The sequence below is a fragment of the Leuciscus leuciscus genome (genome assembly GCF_965113295.1).
Source record: "Leuciscus leuciscus genome assembly, chromosome: 11".
Lineage (NCBI taxonomy): Eukaryota > Metazoa > Chordata > Actinopteri > Cypriniformes > Leuciscidae > Leuciscus > Leuciscus leuciscus.
This window is the reverse complement of record NC_138735.1, coordinates 31,706,821-31,723,396: the sequence shown is the minus strand read 5'-3', so window position 1 is coordinate 31,723,396 and position 16,576 is coordinate 31,706,821. Positions and strand designations below refer to the sequence as shown.

At 38.2% G+C, this 16,576-nt stretch overlaps 2 protein-coding genes and 1 long non-coding RNA gene across 5 annotated transcripts; 2 read left to right on the top strand and 1 right to left on the bottom strand.

The window, feature by feature from the left end:
- Nucleotides 1–386: 386 nt before the first annotated feature.
- On the top strand, nt 387–4,135 carry LOC309508978 (uncharacterized protein). The gene is made up of 2 exons (XM_082183516.1): nt 387–594; nt 2,404–4,135. Exons 1-2 carry the CDS (start codon nt 474–476, stop codon nt 2,844–2,846), a joined length of 564 nt encoding a protein of 187 aa, XP_082039642.1. The 5' UTR covers nt 387–473; the 3' UTR covers nt 2,847–4,135.
- Nucleotides 4,136–6,024: 1,889 nt separating this feature from the next.
- On the top strand, nt 6,025–16,412 carry nub1 (negative regulator of ubiquitin-like proteins 1). 3 transcript variants are annotated; one of them, XM_082183464.1, is made up of 16 exons: nt 6,025–6,110; nt 6,279–6,486; nt 7,400–7,564; nt 7,640–7,704; nt 8,653–8,717; nt 8,797–8,964; nt 9,696–9,784; nt 10,013–10,119; nt 11,138–11,324; nt 11,394–11,501; nt 12,502–12,654; nt 12,731–12,877; nt 13,088–13,162; nt 13,244–13,430; nt 15,777–15,924; nt 15,982–16,412. In XM_082183464.1, the coding sequence occupies exons 2-16, from the start codon at nt 6,370–6,372 to the stop codon at nt 15,992–15,994; spliced, it is 1,794 nt and encodes a 597-aa protein (XP_082039590.1). In that variant the 5' UTR covers nt 6,025–6,110; nt 6,279–6,369; the 3' UTR covers nt 15,995–16,412. The 3 variants fall into 3 exon arrangements, with proteins under 3 accessions (XP_082039590.1, XP_082039589.1, XP_082039588.1); XM_082183463.1 differs by having other exon boundaries at nt 15,960–16,412; XM_082183462.1 differs by having other exon boundaries at nt 15,777–16,412.
- Nucleotides 7,009–7,366, bottom strand: LOC309509005. The gene is made up of 3 exons (XR_014209767.1): nt 7,258–7,366; nt 7,110–7,221; nt 7,009–7,073 (listed from the first exon to the last, which is right to left on the bottom strand). It is a non-coding gene; the product is annotated as an uncharacterized lncRNA (long non-coding RNA).
- Nucleotides 16,413–16,576: the final 164 nt, after the last annotated feature.

Below are 16,576 nucleotides of genomic sequence, written 5' to 3'. Positions count from 1 at the left end.
AACAAACTACAATCTTACTTGGCCAATACACTTCAACTTTAACACAAGTACGTGCTAAATGAGTTCACCTCACCCTCTGCATCAACAATACTGTGCAAACATGCTGAGGAACTGCATGATTAATGAAATTATGAAGTTTAACCGCATCATTTTCTTTTTCTAATGTCATTCTTTTGCCTTATTTATTTGTCTCTCACACAGACTTTGCACATCATATGAATATGAATATATGAATATTGCACATGAATATCTTAACATTGTCTTTGCAAACAGAACAGCCTTGGATTGCCCTGGTTTGTTTGCACTTTGATGCAACTCTTGAAGGAAATGCCCACAAAGCACACATCCACACGAGATCTTCTGCTGAGGGAAATCAAGCTGCATTTATGATCATCCTTCAATAAAAGTGTGTTATCATCAGGATGAAGCCTTGCTGTTGCTCATCTGTGGTGTATTCAGATGTGTGGGGGGAGATGAGGACAGTTCACTCAGAGCACAGCAGCGTTAGGATGGACATCGCACTGTTAACAGAGCAATACAACTCCATCAGAGAGGAGCAGAGACGGCAGACTCGTGTGCTGTGCTTCAGAACAGGTACCAATGGTGTTTGGATTTACTCAGATAACAGAGAACGTTCTCAGAACGTTTAGAGAACGTTCAAAAGTAACGCTCTGTTCGAAGAATGATTGAACGTTAAGTGTTAAAAGAAAAAACGTTTTTAAAACATTTAAAAACTGGACGTTATGTAGCATATTCCAAAACACTGGAAAGACAATGTATGAATTAATTATCCCATCTTGATATTTGTTGCAGCTAAATGTTAAACACAGCAGAATGCCTTTTAAAGGTTATGTTTATCTTATCACATAAACTTGTCCGGGGCAAGTTGTCACACACTTTACTTCATGGACTGAACATTTCTCGGGGTGGGTTATTATCAAAACTCAATATATGCATAGACAAAAATGTTGAAATATTGATTACATTAAATATATATATATTAAGCGCTTTCACTATCATTACCCTTGCAAAAAAGAAAACCCAAATGCATAAATAAATAAAAACTTGCCCCACCCTGGTTTTATGTGAAATCCTGTGATGCAATCTTCTTTATTTACAGTAGCTTTTGTCCTAATGTTTGTCACTGTGGTTTTATTATTTTCACTCATTACTCAACGTACAATACAGAAAACAGACATTTGACCTTAAATACCCTGCGATTAAAATATGTTCTAAGATCGTTTTGCTAACGTTGCCATTAAGTTATGAAAATGTTATTTCTGAATGTTCTATTCTTTAATGCAACTCTTTCCAACATTCCATTTCGTGATTTTGCAAACATTATGGGAACGTAACTTTTGAACGTTCTCTGAATATTCTGAAACAAGTAACATTTAAAAACAAAACATGTCCAACTAAAACATTTCAGAAATAAAAACGTTCCATGAACAATGTATAAATAACGTTTTGAGAGCATTATTAAAGGCCAGATAACTGGAAGAACGTTTGTTTGTAGCACTGAGAGAATCTTTCCAGAACATTCTGAGAACGTTCCATGTTAGGGAAGTCTTTATTTAGGAGCTACATTTAGGTATATTTAACCCTTTATCTTTCCCTCGCGTTTTGTTACACATCTTTTTCTCGCGGGTCAAAATGACCCGAAGCCCTAACATTATACATACTTTTTTCTTTTTTGACCAGGAAGCTTATTTTATTTCATTTTGATAATATGTTTTCTATTTTTTTTGTTGAGATTTTTTGTTAAATATTTACCATTAAATTACTAGATTTAAGCACATTCCTCTCATTCTTTCAACCATTCATTCAAAATAACTCACAATTTCATGCCTAAACCTTTTAATTCAGCTGTAAATATCCTGCATTGTGTCTCTGCTGACCTCTTGTGGGCAAAAATGAACATAACATGATGTTTCATGACTCTAGCCACTAGATGGCGTTATAGCTGAATATGCAGCACATGAGCTGTTCCTCTGGGTCAGCCAACTGTTCAGTATGCAGATACACATGTAGTCAGACATTATAAAATCATTTTTTCGAAAAGTTTTAGCATTTTAAGTTAGATTTTTTAGCATTTTTAGGTTTTTCTATGTGTACTGAAGCATTCATCGTATTCCATGAATTCCTATGGAGGTCAAATTGACCCACAAGCGAAGGATTTGTTACCTTTTTTACATTTCAACCTCAAAACTCCTGGAATGCATTACATTTTTTTTGAGTATTCGTGGTTCAAGTGCGACAAAAGTCCTAAGGGTATTGGACCACTCTGATTAACACTCAATTTTTATTTTATTTTTTTCTTCAAAATTGATTGACCCGAGGGAAGGATGATGATCATGTGATGTTGTATTTAATGACACATGCTCTTCTTGTGTTCATCTACAGCACACACCAGTGAAGAGATAAACGGTGAACATCTAGTCGACGTGCTCCCCGTGTTCCAGGTCAAGCGTTCTCCTTCTTCAACGCAAGCTCCGGTCAGTGAGTCTGCAGTGGACTGTGCTGGCGGTCAGTGGCGCACACATCTGGACACTCACCGTCTCACACACACCACATCTGGATCCGCACACAGGAGTCACGTGTCTTCTGAAGCCTCCAGCACGAGCTCAGACTCAGAACGGCTCTCGGACTCTCTCGATCTGAGGATGAAGAACGCCAGTGTTCTGAACTCCAGGACGTGTTCTGCTCCAGCGGTTCTGTCCCGTCAGATGAGCTTCGGGAGTTATCGCTCCACTCCTGCAGGATCCAAACACCAGCCGTTCCCTCAGAGGAAAAGCCTGAGGAAGTCTGAGACCGCCAGGAGACTCGGCCTTTACGCCTCATTTTAACCAGGATAAACTGTGACTGATACAAACCGACAGGGAACGTTTTCAGAATGTAATGAACAGTAACGATAAAGGTGCATTGTGTATAGGGTCTGTTGACAGAAATGCAATATAATATTAATATGTTTTCAGTAACGCATAAAGACCTTACATAATGAACCGTTACGTGTTTATTAGCTTAGAATGAGTCAATTCTCTCTACACACACCCATAGATATCATATAATAAAGGCTAGATGTCTCGTGCGCGCTGCTGGCCAATGGAGGTCGACGTCCGCACACGGCGGCCATCTTACCACAGGGTGCTCGCTCTTTCGTAACATGGTGCATGTACTTTTAAATAACCATAACTTGTTCAATTTTCTACCGATTTTCAAACGGTTTGGTTTGTTATAAACGTCAGAGATGTAGTTATGACACTACATACATATGAATAATTATAACAATGGACTTCCATATGAAAGAATTATAGCCACGTTAATAATGTTTGTAAGAAACCAAACCGTTTGTAAATCCGTCAAGATTTCAGCGAGATAAGAGGATTTGATCACTCACCTTAATTCACAGCTTCCCTGTGGCAAGATGGCCGCCGGTGATGCCGGAAGTGACTCCGCCGTAAGACATCTAGCCTTTATTATATGATATCTATGCACACACCGCGGGTCTGCTTACATTGACATGTTTCTACGGTGGCCCTAAATGGACAAGCGCGTTTCGTCACTGTATTGTTCGTGTAAAGAAGCTTCAGCTAAAGTCAGTGAATAAAACACTGACACAATGATGAACAAGTAACAATAATATTTGCAATACCATCGTTTTACTGAATAATTAAGTAAACCTAATTTCTTAATTTATCTTTGTAAAGAAACCTCATTGATTAACTGGCTACTCTCTGCTGTTTCAGACGACGACATCACTTCCTGTCGGCCACCGTAACTTCTGTTGGGTGCAATTCGCAACCTCACCACTAGATGCCACTAGAAATCACACAGTGCACCTTTAATAGAACATTCGTTCAAAGTTATCTGGTCTCTAATAATGCTCTTAAAATTCCATGATTCATGGAACTGTTCTGAAACGTTGTAGTTTGTTTGACATTTTTAAATGTTACTTGTTTTGGAATGTTCAGAAAACATTCAAAAGTATCATTCAAACGTTCTTATGGGAACATTCTTAGAACATGCTTTTGGCAAAAAATGTGAGAAAATATTTCATACTTTTTATTTGTTATATTATATAACAGTAGTATTTTTACAGAAATAGTCTGACAGCAAAAACAGTGGCTATTTCTCATTGCTTTATTTCATTGATTGAGTAGCTGTCAGGGTTCTGTCACTTCGGTCTAGTTAATTTCTTGGTTTTGTGACAGAGCTCTGACACTCCCTGTTTTGTCTCGTCTCTGTGTGAGTGCGCGGTTCCGAGCGCGCTCGGGCCGTGCACTCACTTGTCTACGTGCCTTGTTATATGTGCGGGGCGTGGTGTTTGGATCCCGACACGTCTGTCTGGTTAGGTTTCGGTTCTGTGTCGGGATTCGGACATCAATGCTCCGCGTGTTTGTTTTCTTTTGTGAGCGCACGGAATGAGCTTTCGCTTGTTCTCGTGCGCTCTGTCTTGTCACGTGAGCGCGCGCGGTTTCGAGTTCGCTCGAGCCGCGCGCTCTTCTGTCTGCATGTGTTTTTTCTTGTCTTGTGCTGTGTAGCACACAGCTTGTTTTTCACTGGCTGTGTGCTTTCATGTTGTCATGTTTTGTGTGAACACGTGGCTTTTGAGTTTTCACTAGCTGCGTGTTCATGTCTCGTTTTGTGTTCTAGTCCTGTTTGTTGTGAGCACATGGCTTGTCATGTGTTTCCTTGTGCCATGTGCTCTCTAGTCGATTGTCTAACCCCGCCCACCTTGTTACCTGATTATTGATTCATTTTCCCCACCTGTCCTCCCTCGTTACCTGCTTTGTTTGCTCTCCCTATTTATTCTCCTTGTGTTTGCAGTCCTGTGCTGGTTCGTCGTCGTATCTATGCTGTGTGTTTCCCTGCTGTCAAGTCAAGCTGAGTCAAGTCTAGTCTGTCTTGTTTTTCCCCCTCGGGGTAGTTTTGTTTGTATTTGTTTTATTTTATGCTTAATAAAAGCCCATTTGATCTGCACGTGAGTCCTCGCTACTTCCACCTACCCAAACCCTGACAGTAGCTGGTTGATACTCATGTAGCATGTGAAGAAAGCTCATATGCACTTGAAATATTGTTATATATTAATATGCATTGGTTTATAACACATAAACATGGAAATTACAGGAGTCAAGTAATGGAATAATGAGATGCACCATGATTTGCATATGTTTCCTTTGCATAGTTTGCACTATCACTAATTGTCTAATCAATATTTGATATACACTGTAATGTTTTTAAAAAATAAAACAACAATACTATTTCAGTCTTTCTACTTCAACATTTCATGTTTAATTCATTGTGTCACTTCTTGTTTCTTTGTAATTATTGGTGAAAATTGTTTGCAAAGTAAGTTTTAGTGTAAATAATGCAAACACAATCAGTCTGTGTAACCTGACACTGATATTTATATAATATAAACACTGATGATTTAAAAACATCTCTATTGAATTATATATTGATTTATAATAATCAAATTGTATTATTAGAACAAAGTATGCAATAGTATGCGAACATATTTAAAAAAAATTATACACACACAGAATCTGTCATGCACACACACACACACACACACACACACACACACACACACACACACACACACACACACACACACACACACACACACACACACACACACACACACACACACACACACACACACACACACACACACAGCCAGGGTACTTAACTATTAATTTAATAAAAGCTCTATATTAATGACATATATTACATATAAATAGTTTCTCTGTTTTTTGTTTTTTATTGACAATCTTCTCCAAACGAATGGAGTTAACTCATTTTTAGCTGAATATATTACAAATTAGTGAAGTAAGTCATGTGAACTCTCAGGAACAAGCATTTGCATTTCCTCCTTTACGAGTGGCTTTAGATAAAACAGTGTTCTAAATATTTAAAAATAATAAATTATATCATTATTATAAACATAAATCAAAAAAATTAAAATAACAACAACAGTTCATCCCCAGTCCAGCAGGAGGTGCTAAAAACAACAAAAAAGAAAAGAAGAAAAAAGAATCAGATGACCGGAAGTGACGGAGAACCAGGAAGAAAACAACAACAACGTCACGTGTGCGCAGCGCAGCAGAGTGAGTGAGACGTCCTCAACATCTCGACTACTGATATATTTAATCACATTGACAACACATACACATACATATATAAGTATATCATCTATATAAACCGTCTAAATGTGTCTACTCGCTGGTGTTATTTTAAGCGGATATAGCGTATACTGGTTTATTCTGGATTTCTAGGGGATTTCCATCCATTCAAGAGCTGCTGGTTTCAGTTTCAGTTCCAGACGCGTTTGATCCCGGTCCTCTTCATCTCTGCTGGACTGTAGCGATGGACGAGCAGCACATCCAGGCCCGGCTGATCACTCTCCTCCGGCAGGACAACATCCGTCTGTGGCTCGAGCCCTTCACCACGGACACCGGGGACCCGGAGCTCCACAACTTACAGGTGTGTGTGAGTGTGTGTGTGTGTGTGTGTGTGTGAGTGAGTGAATGAGTGAGTGAGTGAGTGAGTGAGAGAGAGAGTGAATGAGTGAATGAATGAGAGAGAGAGAGAGAGAGAGAGAGAGAGTGTGAGTGAGTGAGTGAATGAGAGTGTGTGTGTGTGTGTGAGTGAGTGAGAGAGAGAGTGAATGAGTGAATGAATGAGAGAGAGAGAGTGTGAGTGAGTGAATGAGAGTGTGTGAGTGAGTGAGTGAGTGAGAGAGTGAATGAGTGAATGAATGAGAGAGAGAGAGAGAGAGAGAGAGTGTGAGTGAGTGAATGAGAGTGTGTATGTGAGTGTGTGTGTGTGTGTGAGAGAGTGAATGAGTGAATGAATGAGAGAGAGAGAGAGAGAGAGTGTATGTGAGTGAGTGAGTGAGTGAGTGTGTGAAACACCTGTTCGATCACCTGTTTCTCCTATAACTGCTCCTCTCATCTCTCATCAGGAACTGGCTGTGAAATACGCTCCTGTCACTGGCTTCAGTGTGTGTGTGTGTGTGTGTGTGTGTGTGTGTGAGTGAGTGTGTGAAACACCTGTTCGATCACCTGTTTCTCCTATAACCGCTCCTCTCATCTCTCATCAGGAACTGGCTGTGAAATACGCTCCTGTCACTGGCTTCAGTGTGTGTGTGTGTGTGTGTGTGTGTGTGTGTGTGTGTGTGTGAGTGAGTGTGTGAAACACCTGTTCGATCACCTGTTTCTCCTATAACCGCTCCTCTCATCTCTCATCAGGAACTGGCTGTGAAATACGCTCCTGTCACTGGCTTCAGTGTGTGTGTGTGTGTGTGTGTGTGTGTGTGTGTGTGTGTGAGTGAGTGTGTGAAACACCTGTTCGATCACCTGTTTCTCCTATAACCGCTCCTCTCATCTCTCATCAGGAACTGGCTGTGAAATACGCTCCTGTCACCGGCTTCAGTGTGGAGGAAGTGATGTCATCGCTGGAGTTCCTCAGATCAGACACCAGCCGGAAGGATGAGGGGAATAAAGAGTTTAAGGAGACTTCAGTGGCTTCGCTTGAGCTCCACCTGCCCAGAGAAGGAGAGGTGCGGGATCATGCGTTCAGATTCACTCTTACTCCACTGTTCACTGAGTTAACTCTGTGTTTGTGTTTCCTTTAGAAAAAGAAACGGAAAGTTCATTTTAAAACCAAACTGGACATCACCACACAAGAGCTGAAGAGCCGGTGAGTCCAGACATGTTACAGTACAGAAAGAGTCTCAAAGAAGCTTCTCAGAGATCAACAGCCAAATAACAATACAGGTGAAACTCCAAAAATCAGAATATCGTGCAAAAGATCATTTATTTCAGTAATTCAACTTAACAGGTGAAACTAATATATTATATAGACTCATTACATGCAAAGTGAGATATTTCAAGCCTTTATTTGTTATAATTTTGATGATTATGGCTTATGAAAACCCCAAATTCAAAATCTCAGAAATTTTGCAAATGTTTATAAGCTGTAAGCAATAATCATCAAAATTATAACAAATAAAGGCTATTTCTATATAATAGGTTATAATTTCTATATAATATTCTATATAAAAGGTTTCACCTTTTAAGTCGAATTACTGAAATAAATAAACTTTTGCACAGTATTCTAATTTTTCGAGTTTCACCTGTAAATTATGCAAACTGCATTAAATATGAAACAAAGTCAATTCTGATGTAAAGTTCAGTGTTGATTCAGTTCAGTTCAATAACTGTAAAGTTAATCAGTTATGTAACAAATTCAATTCAATTCTATTCTATTAGCAGCTCTACAGAAGACACTAGTGTGATTCAGCTCGATTCAGTTCAGGGTTGGTTTGATTCAGTTCAGGGTTGGTTCGATTCAGTTCAGGGTTGGTTCGATTCAGTTCAGGGTTGGTTCGAATCAGTTCAGGGTTGGTTCGATTCAGTTCAATAACAGTGAAGTTCATCAATTATGAAACCAGTTCAGTGCAGCTCGACTGAAGACTATAGTGTCATTATTTAGTTCAGTTCATAACAGTGTTGCAGAATTAATCATTTATGAAGTGTAAATGTTGATTTCTTGGTGAATCATTTCAGAAGTGATTCACTCATTTGAACAGTTCTGTCTCATCCTCTGAATCCTGTGTTTGATTATAAACTTCTTCTGCTTTTTAAGGATAAGTGAGGAGTTTAAATTCAAACACTTCAATCTGATATTGTCTGGAAAGAAGCTTTCTCCAGGTAAACGACTGACGCCGGGATTGAACATTTATTCATACATCCATTGATCAGCTCATGTTGTAAGACGTGTTTGTTTAAGGGATGAGGCTGGATGACCAGAACGTGAAGAACAACAGTAAGGTCATGGTGCTGAACGTGACGTCGGATGAGGCGAAGAGTATGATGCTGGAGGAAGAGGAGAAGCAGCGCAGTCAGGATGAAGGAGTGCAGAGGACACAGAAGGGGTTCGAGATCCTGTCAGAGAGAGGTGAACATCACACTTCTACAAACGTTCACACGCATGCTCTACACCAGATAATCCGGGCCTGGATTGGTCAGTCCAGTGCTGATAATATAAGCTGTAACGTAAAACATAATAACTAATACCTTAATAATAATTCTTAAATTGCCAAACTTACATAGAAACTAACATATGTGTGAGTGTGTGTAGTTTTTTTGTCAATTATATATGTTACATACATGTTATATAATTTCTACATTTTTAAATAAATATTTAAAAATAAAATAATAAATATCATAATTATCATTTTTAAATACATAAAAGAAATATGTACATACAAATGGTCAATTATACATATTACATTTGTTATATGCATATAAAAATATATATAAATTTTTAAATAAATAATTAAAATCTATTTCTTCTTTAACTTGCGTCGTAATCTAATAAATCTGCAGTCGTATGTTATGAATGTTGTTGGCCACTTGATAAATTGCTTTTGTTTCTCTTTTGTAAGTTACTTAGTATAAAAGTGTCTGGAAAATACAGAAATGTGTGTGTATATATATATATTAGTGCTGTCAAATCGATTAATCGCATCCAACATAAAAGTTTGTAAATATATATATATATATATATATATATATATATATGTATATATATGTATATACAGTAAATTATGTACTTTGAAGTTCGTTGGTCAATAATAAATCATTTTAATAATAATAATAGATAATGTGCACTTCTGTATCCCTCAGATGGGAGTGAGGATCCGACCACTACCCCGTTCTTAGAGATCGCAGATCAGAAGGGAAATCCACTCCAGATCCCCAACGAGGAGAGGAAGGTGATCGTCCTCATGTTACTGTATCAGTCCATGTCCTAAAGATTATTCTCATAAATGTGTCATCCAGCCTTCTGAAACTCACAGATGAAATATGATAATCCTTCAGAAGAATGGTTTTAAAGTGATCAGTGATAGTCTGACATGATCATTGCTCCAGCGCATCATTACGAGTGTGTGTTCAGACACACAGCAGTGCTTGCATTAATATCCCATCTCTCCCGATCTCAGGCTCTGATCCTGGCGATGGGTTTCCATGAGAAAGGCCGATCTCTGATGAAGAGGAGAGATCACAGCGCTGCTCTGTGTCATCTACTCCTCGCTGACGAACAGTTCAAGTACGGCTTCATCACACTTTACATTCATCATGACCATTCACTGCAGTCACTTTATGTGCACACAAAATCTTATCTTTGCAGTGGATAAATTACTATATATATGCAAAAAGGCAAAGATCAGTAATAATACAATCAGTAATGCTTGAAAAATAGACCAATTATTTAGTATGCAGATATTACAACGACACCAACGTAACTTCTGACAGTGTGAATGAAGTGGTCAAGTGGGAAGTATAAAGCAGGGTTAATATCGTTAACTAAAACTATAAAAAAAATGTCTGTTCATTGAATTAAAATAAAATATAAATATTAGTTGAAAAACTTAAACTAAAATTAGAAACGTTGCTTTGGCGATAAGCTGAAATAAGTTTAAGCTGAAGCACTAGAGTTATTGACAGAAAACTGAACTGAATAAAAACTATAAAAACTCAAATAAATTAAACCTTAATAACAATAAAACTAATTTTATTTTAACTAATAAAATTACAAAAGCACAATTAAATGACAAAAAAATTAACTGAAATTAACATGAAAACTGAAAATATAAAAATATTAATAAATGAAAACTAAAATAACACTGGAATAAAGCTTCTTACACGTATTCAATCTTGACATTTAATGCCTGAGTAATTAAATTACGAGTTATAGTTCAGTATTACGACATAAATCTGACATTTAACATTCTGAGACATTTGTAAGGCATTTAACACTTGATGAATTTTAAAATTGCGCTGTCCTGCGAACTGTGAAATTATTCTTTATATTATATTTATCATGAAAAAAAACCATTAATGGCGGTAGTTCAGTATGCAAATATTACAATTACATCAGCGCTGTTCAATTTTGATGTTAAACTTTCTGTTAAATCTGTAATTTTACAAGTATAAAGCTTATAAAAGCTATTTTTTAAGACGTTTTCTGCTTTCGAGAATTTTAATATATGGTGCTCTCATACAACTCTGATGTAGATGTTGATGTTCCTCCAGTAAGTGTAACTCTGATGTTGATGTTCCTCCAGTAAGTGTAACTCTGCGCTGCTGAACACAGTGGATAACTACGCCGTCCTGCAGCTGGACATCGTGTGGTGTTACCAGGCTCTGGAACAGCTGGACTGCCTGAACAACGCCAGACAGAGACTGTCCCGGGCCGAGGAGTGTTTCCAGAGGTGTTACGGAGAAGAGAAGAGCCGACTGAAGCACATCAAGGTCTGTGTGTGTGTGTGTGTGTGTGTGTGTGTGTGTTCACTGCTTGATCTGTGTGTTTCTGGCTCTCAGGGCCACACCGGAGGAGAAGACGTGCTGTTTCTGAGGCTGTATCTTCTTCAGAGTGTGCTGGCGTACCACGAAGGAAACAAGAACCAAGCCTCGTACAAGCTCAAAGAAGTAAATGCTCTGAGATATGATGATTGTGTCTCTATTATTGTGTCTATTTACCTCTAAAAGAACCTGTACTACCATCAGTGCTGATTGTGAATCATCCCAGTGATCTGAATCTTTTGATTCTTTTGACTGTTCAGTGATTCATTTGGTGACTCTTCCTCTAAGTCACCAGTAGATTGAAACCAGTGAAAGTCCAGTGAGAATTCTGAGTGAATCTTTGAATCATTTGCTCAAAACTCAGATCAACCCCCCCTCACGTGTATTCTCACATTAATGCTCTAGATAGCGGCAAATATATTTCCTTATTATGGGAGTTTATGTTTTTAATTCAATTTCCATCTTTTCTCCGGTGAACTGTTAGATTTGACTCCACAGATAATTTTTTTTTTAAGGTTTATTGTAAATATTCTGGATTCAAATCAAGCCCTCGTGAACGTCAGAAGATATCCAAGTCATATTTAACTCCAAAATCAATATATAAAATGATAAATAATAAAAATGCTATGAATACATTTTGCATTGCAACATTTAAATACATTTAATAGACCATATAGAAATCATAAAGGAGTCACTTTTGAAGCATTTTATTGTTATTACTGTATAACAACAATAAAATAATTAAAAAGTGACTCATTTGATTCATGTGGAATGTGACTGTTTTGATTCATATGGAATATGACTCATTTGATTCTTATAGAATCCAACATGTTTAATTTTTATAGAATACGACTCTTTTATTCTTATAGAATATGACTCATTTGTTTACTTAGAATATAACTTGTTTGATTCGTCTTGAGAGTGATTAGTTTGATTCTTCTAGACCATGAGTCATTTGATTCTTCTTGACAATGACTCATTTGATTCTTCTAGAGTGATTAGTTTGATTCTTCTTGACCATGACTCATTTGATTCTTCTAGACCATGACTCGTTTGATTCTTCTTGACCATGACTCGTTTGATTCTTCTGGAGTGTGACTCATGATTGTGTCTCTGTGTCGGTCAGGTTGAGCGTCTGTTCGGTCAGTTGTGTCTGGACCCGGATAAGATCACACAGCTGATGAGTTTGGGTTTCTCTGAGCAGGACGCTCGTCTGGGTCTGAGAGCCTGTCGAGGAGATTTATCAGAGGCCGTGCTGCACATCACACAGAGGAAGAAGGTGTTACACTATAAACACGTAAAGCACATGTTCACTCATGACACCTCAGAATTAAACATGTGCTGATGTCCATCAGGAGAGGAAGGAGATGAAGGAGAGAGAGCGAGAGAAGAGGAGACGACGTCTGCAGGACATCAACACACTGGTGGAGATGAGCTTCAGTAAGAGAGACGCGGCCCGAGCCCTGCATCAGGCCAGAGGAGACGTGGACAAGGCCTATAACGTGAGCACACACACACACACACACACACTACCAGAGCCCTGCATCAGGCCAGAGGAGACGTGGACAAGGCCTATAAAGTGAGCACAGACACACACTCATTATTAAAGCTGAGATGTTCTTCTACAGATTCTGCTGGACGGTGCTGAAGCTCAGACTCACACACACACACACACACACACACATGATTAACTCTGAGATGTTCTTCTACAGATTCTGCTGGACGGCGCTGAAGCTCAGACTCAGACTCAGACTCAGAGTTCAGACCGACAGACCAAGCTGGATCAGGTGTGTGTTCCTGTGATTTACATGCAGACTTCAGCTGTGAGATCGTGAGCGTGACGTGTGTGTGTGTGTGTGTGTGTGCAGCTAGTGTCATACGGCTTCCAGCTGGATATCGCAGACTCGGTGCTGAGGCTCATGGGAGATGATCTGCAGTCGGCCACACAGATGCTGCTGGATAACCAGGGTGTCGTTCCTCCTGATCTCCTGTCTCCTTCTCCTCCATCCTCTTCCTCAGAGGAGCCCAGCACCTCCTCCTCTTCCGACAACACCGGTGAGAACAGCAGAGCAAACACACACGATATCAGCAACAGGAAACATCAACAACAACAAAAATGCATATTACAAACATGCATAAATATGTAAAATGCCATTATTTATTCTTAATAAAATTGCATTCATAAGTCCGCTTACGTATATATATATATATATATATTTATATTTTAATACAATAAAACATATCTATTATAAATATGCATATGTACACTGCATATATAAAATGTAAACAATGCCATTGTTTATTATTAATAAAATAAATAATATGCATATATATATATATATATATATATATGAAGAGTTCAGATGCAAAAGCCTCTAAATGCCATCTGAAATTTTCTTCTAGAATTATCATTTTTATCAAGCTCTTATATTTAAATTCAATAATTTCACTTAAATGGCAATAAAGATTACCTATTAATTGTAATTTAAGTGAAATTACTGAACTTAAATATACAAGCTTGATAAAAATGATCATTCTAGAAGAAAATTTCAGATGGCATTTAGAGGCTTTTGCATCTGAACTCTTCATATATTACAATGCTTTATATTAATGACATTGAATACAAAAAATATATATGTATATTAAGCATATAAAAAAATACATTATTTATTATTAATAAAAATAAATAAATATGTACACCCACCTAAAGGATTATTAGGAACACCTGTTCAATTTCTCATTAATGCAATTATCTAATCAACCAATCACATGGCAGTTGCTTCAATGCATTTAGGGGTGTGGTCCTGGTCAAGACAATCTCCTGAACTCCAAACTGAATGACAGAATGGGAAAGAAAGGTGATTTAAGCAATTTTGAGCGTGGCATGGTTGTTGGTGCCAGACGGGCCGGTCTGAGTATTTCACAATCTGCTCAGTTACTGGGATTTTCACGCACAACCATTTCTAGGGTTTACAAAGAATGGTGTGAAAAGGGAAAAACATCCAGTATGCGGCAGTCCTGTGGGCGAAAATGCCTTGTTGATGCTAGAGGTCAGAGGAGAATGGGCCGACTGATTCAAGCTGATAGAAGAGCAACTTTGACTGAAATAACCACTCGTTACAACCGAGGTATGCAGCAAAGTATTTGTGAAGCCACAACACGCACAACCTTGAGGCGGATGGGCTACAACAGCAGAAGACCCCACCGGGTACCACTCATCTCCACTACAAATAGGAAAAAGAGGCTACAATTTGCACGAGCTCACCAAAATTGGACAGTTGAAGACTGGAAAAATGTTGCCTGGTCTGATGAGTCTCGATTTCTGTTGAGACATTCAGATGGTAGAGTCAGAATTTGGCGTAAACAGAATGAGAACATGGATCCATCAAGCCTTGTTACCACTGTGCAGGCTGGTGGTGGTGGTGTAATGGTGTGGGGGATGTTTTCTTGGCACACTTTAGGCCCCTTAGTGCCAATTGGGCATCGTTTAAATGCCACGGCCTACCTGAGCATTGTTTCTGACCATGTCCATCCCTTTATGACCACCATGTACCCATCCTCTGATGGCTACTTCCAGCAGGATAATGCACCATGTCACAAAGCTCGAATCATTTCAAATTGGTTTCTTGAACATGACAATGAGTTCACTGTACTAAAATGGCCCCCACAGTCACCAGATCTCAACCCAATAGAGCATCTTTGGGATGTGGTGGAACGGGAGCTTCGTGCCCTGGATGTGCATCCCACAAATCTCCATCAACTGCAAGATGCTATCCTATCAATATGGGCCAACATTTCTAAAGAATGCTTTCAGCATCTTGTTGAATCAATGCCACGTAGAATTAAGGCAGTTCTGAAGGCGAAAGGGGGTCAAACACAGTATTAGTATGGTGTTCCTAATAATCCTTTAGGTGAGTGTATATATAACTGCACCCACAAGCATTTCTGTTATACATAAATATAGATATACTAATAGATATAAAAATAATAATGACAATGCTTTGCATCAGTGAAAATTAATACAGAAAATGCATATTTACAATATGCATATATATTAAATGCCATTCTTTATTATTAATAAAAATAAATATGCATATACAACTGCATTCACAAACACACATATACATTCATATGCACACACACACACACACACACACACACACACACACACACGTATATATATATATATATATATACACACACACACACACACACACTTAGATATAAAAAGGACAGTAATTTGTATCAGTGACAATGAATAACATGACAAATTAATTTTGTTATTAATATTATAAATATGCATATTTATTATATTATGCGTGTGTATAAAAGGCCATTATTTATAATGAATGAAATGAAATCAGTGATGCGTGCAGATGTTGAGGAGCTGTGTTTGTTCAGCTTCAGCTTCTAGTCCTCTGGATGAGGAGTTAGTGAACGAGGCTCTGGAGGACATTCCCCGACACGAGGAAGACTATCTGGACCTCACGCTGGATGAAGAGCAGGAGCTCATGACCCGCATCAGATCCTGTCTGGACAAACAGCCCTCGTCCTCCGGATGAGGAGAGCGGATGAGGAGAGGAGATCCAGCGGATGAGGAGAAGAGATCCAGCGGATGAGGAGAGGAGATCCAGCAGATGAAGAGAAGAGTTCATCCAGAGGTCAAACGTTTAGTTTCTCCTCCACATTCATGTTTCACACGTGTGTTTGAGTTCAAGACGTTTGATGCTTTTCTGTTTTCAAATAACATTGAATCTTAAAAGGACTTTAGATTTATATAATAATAATAATGTTGATTTCAGTAAAAATAATTTTAGTTTCTACATGAATGATGACATGTATAAAAAGAAAGAGAGCTTTATTTAAAGATCAGGGAAACTTTAGTTAGTTTGATGGTGATTTTAGACACTAATGTCACGATCCTGTTGAATGTAAGAGCTTTTAGTTTTACTCCGTTCTGATTCTTCTGTTCATGTTCATACGGTTCATCTTAAGAAGATGTTAATAAAGATTCACTCATTGTGAACATTTACAGTGTCTGTGGTGTCGATCTCATTCTTCATTCTGCAGTCTTCATCTCATCAGGAAGCTGAACGCTCCTCTACTGATCCCACATATGTGTACAAGACATTTCTCTGTTAACCTTTTGTTTTTATAAGTATATCTAGTCCCTTATAAGTCACACAGAGTGATGATCACCT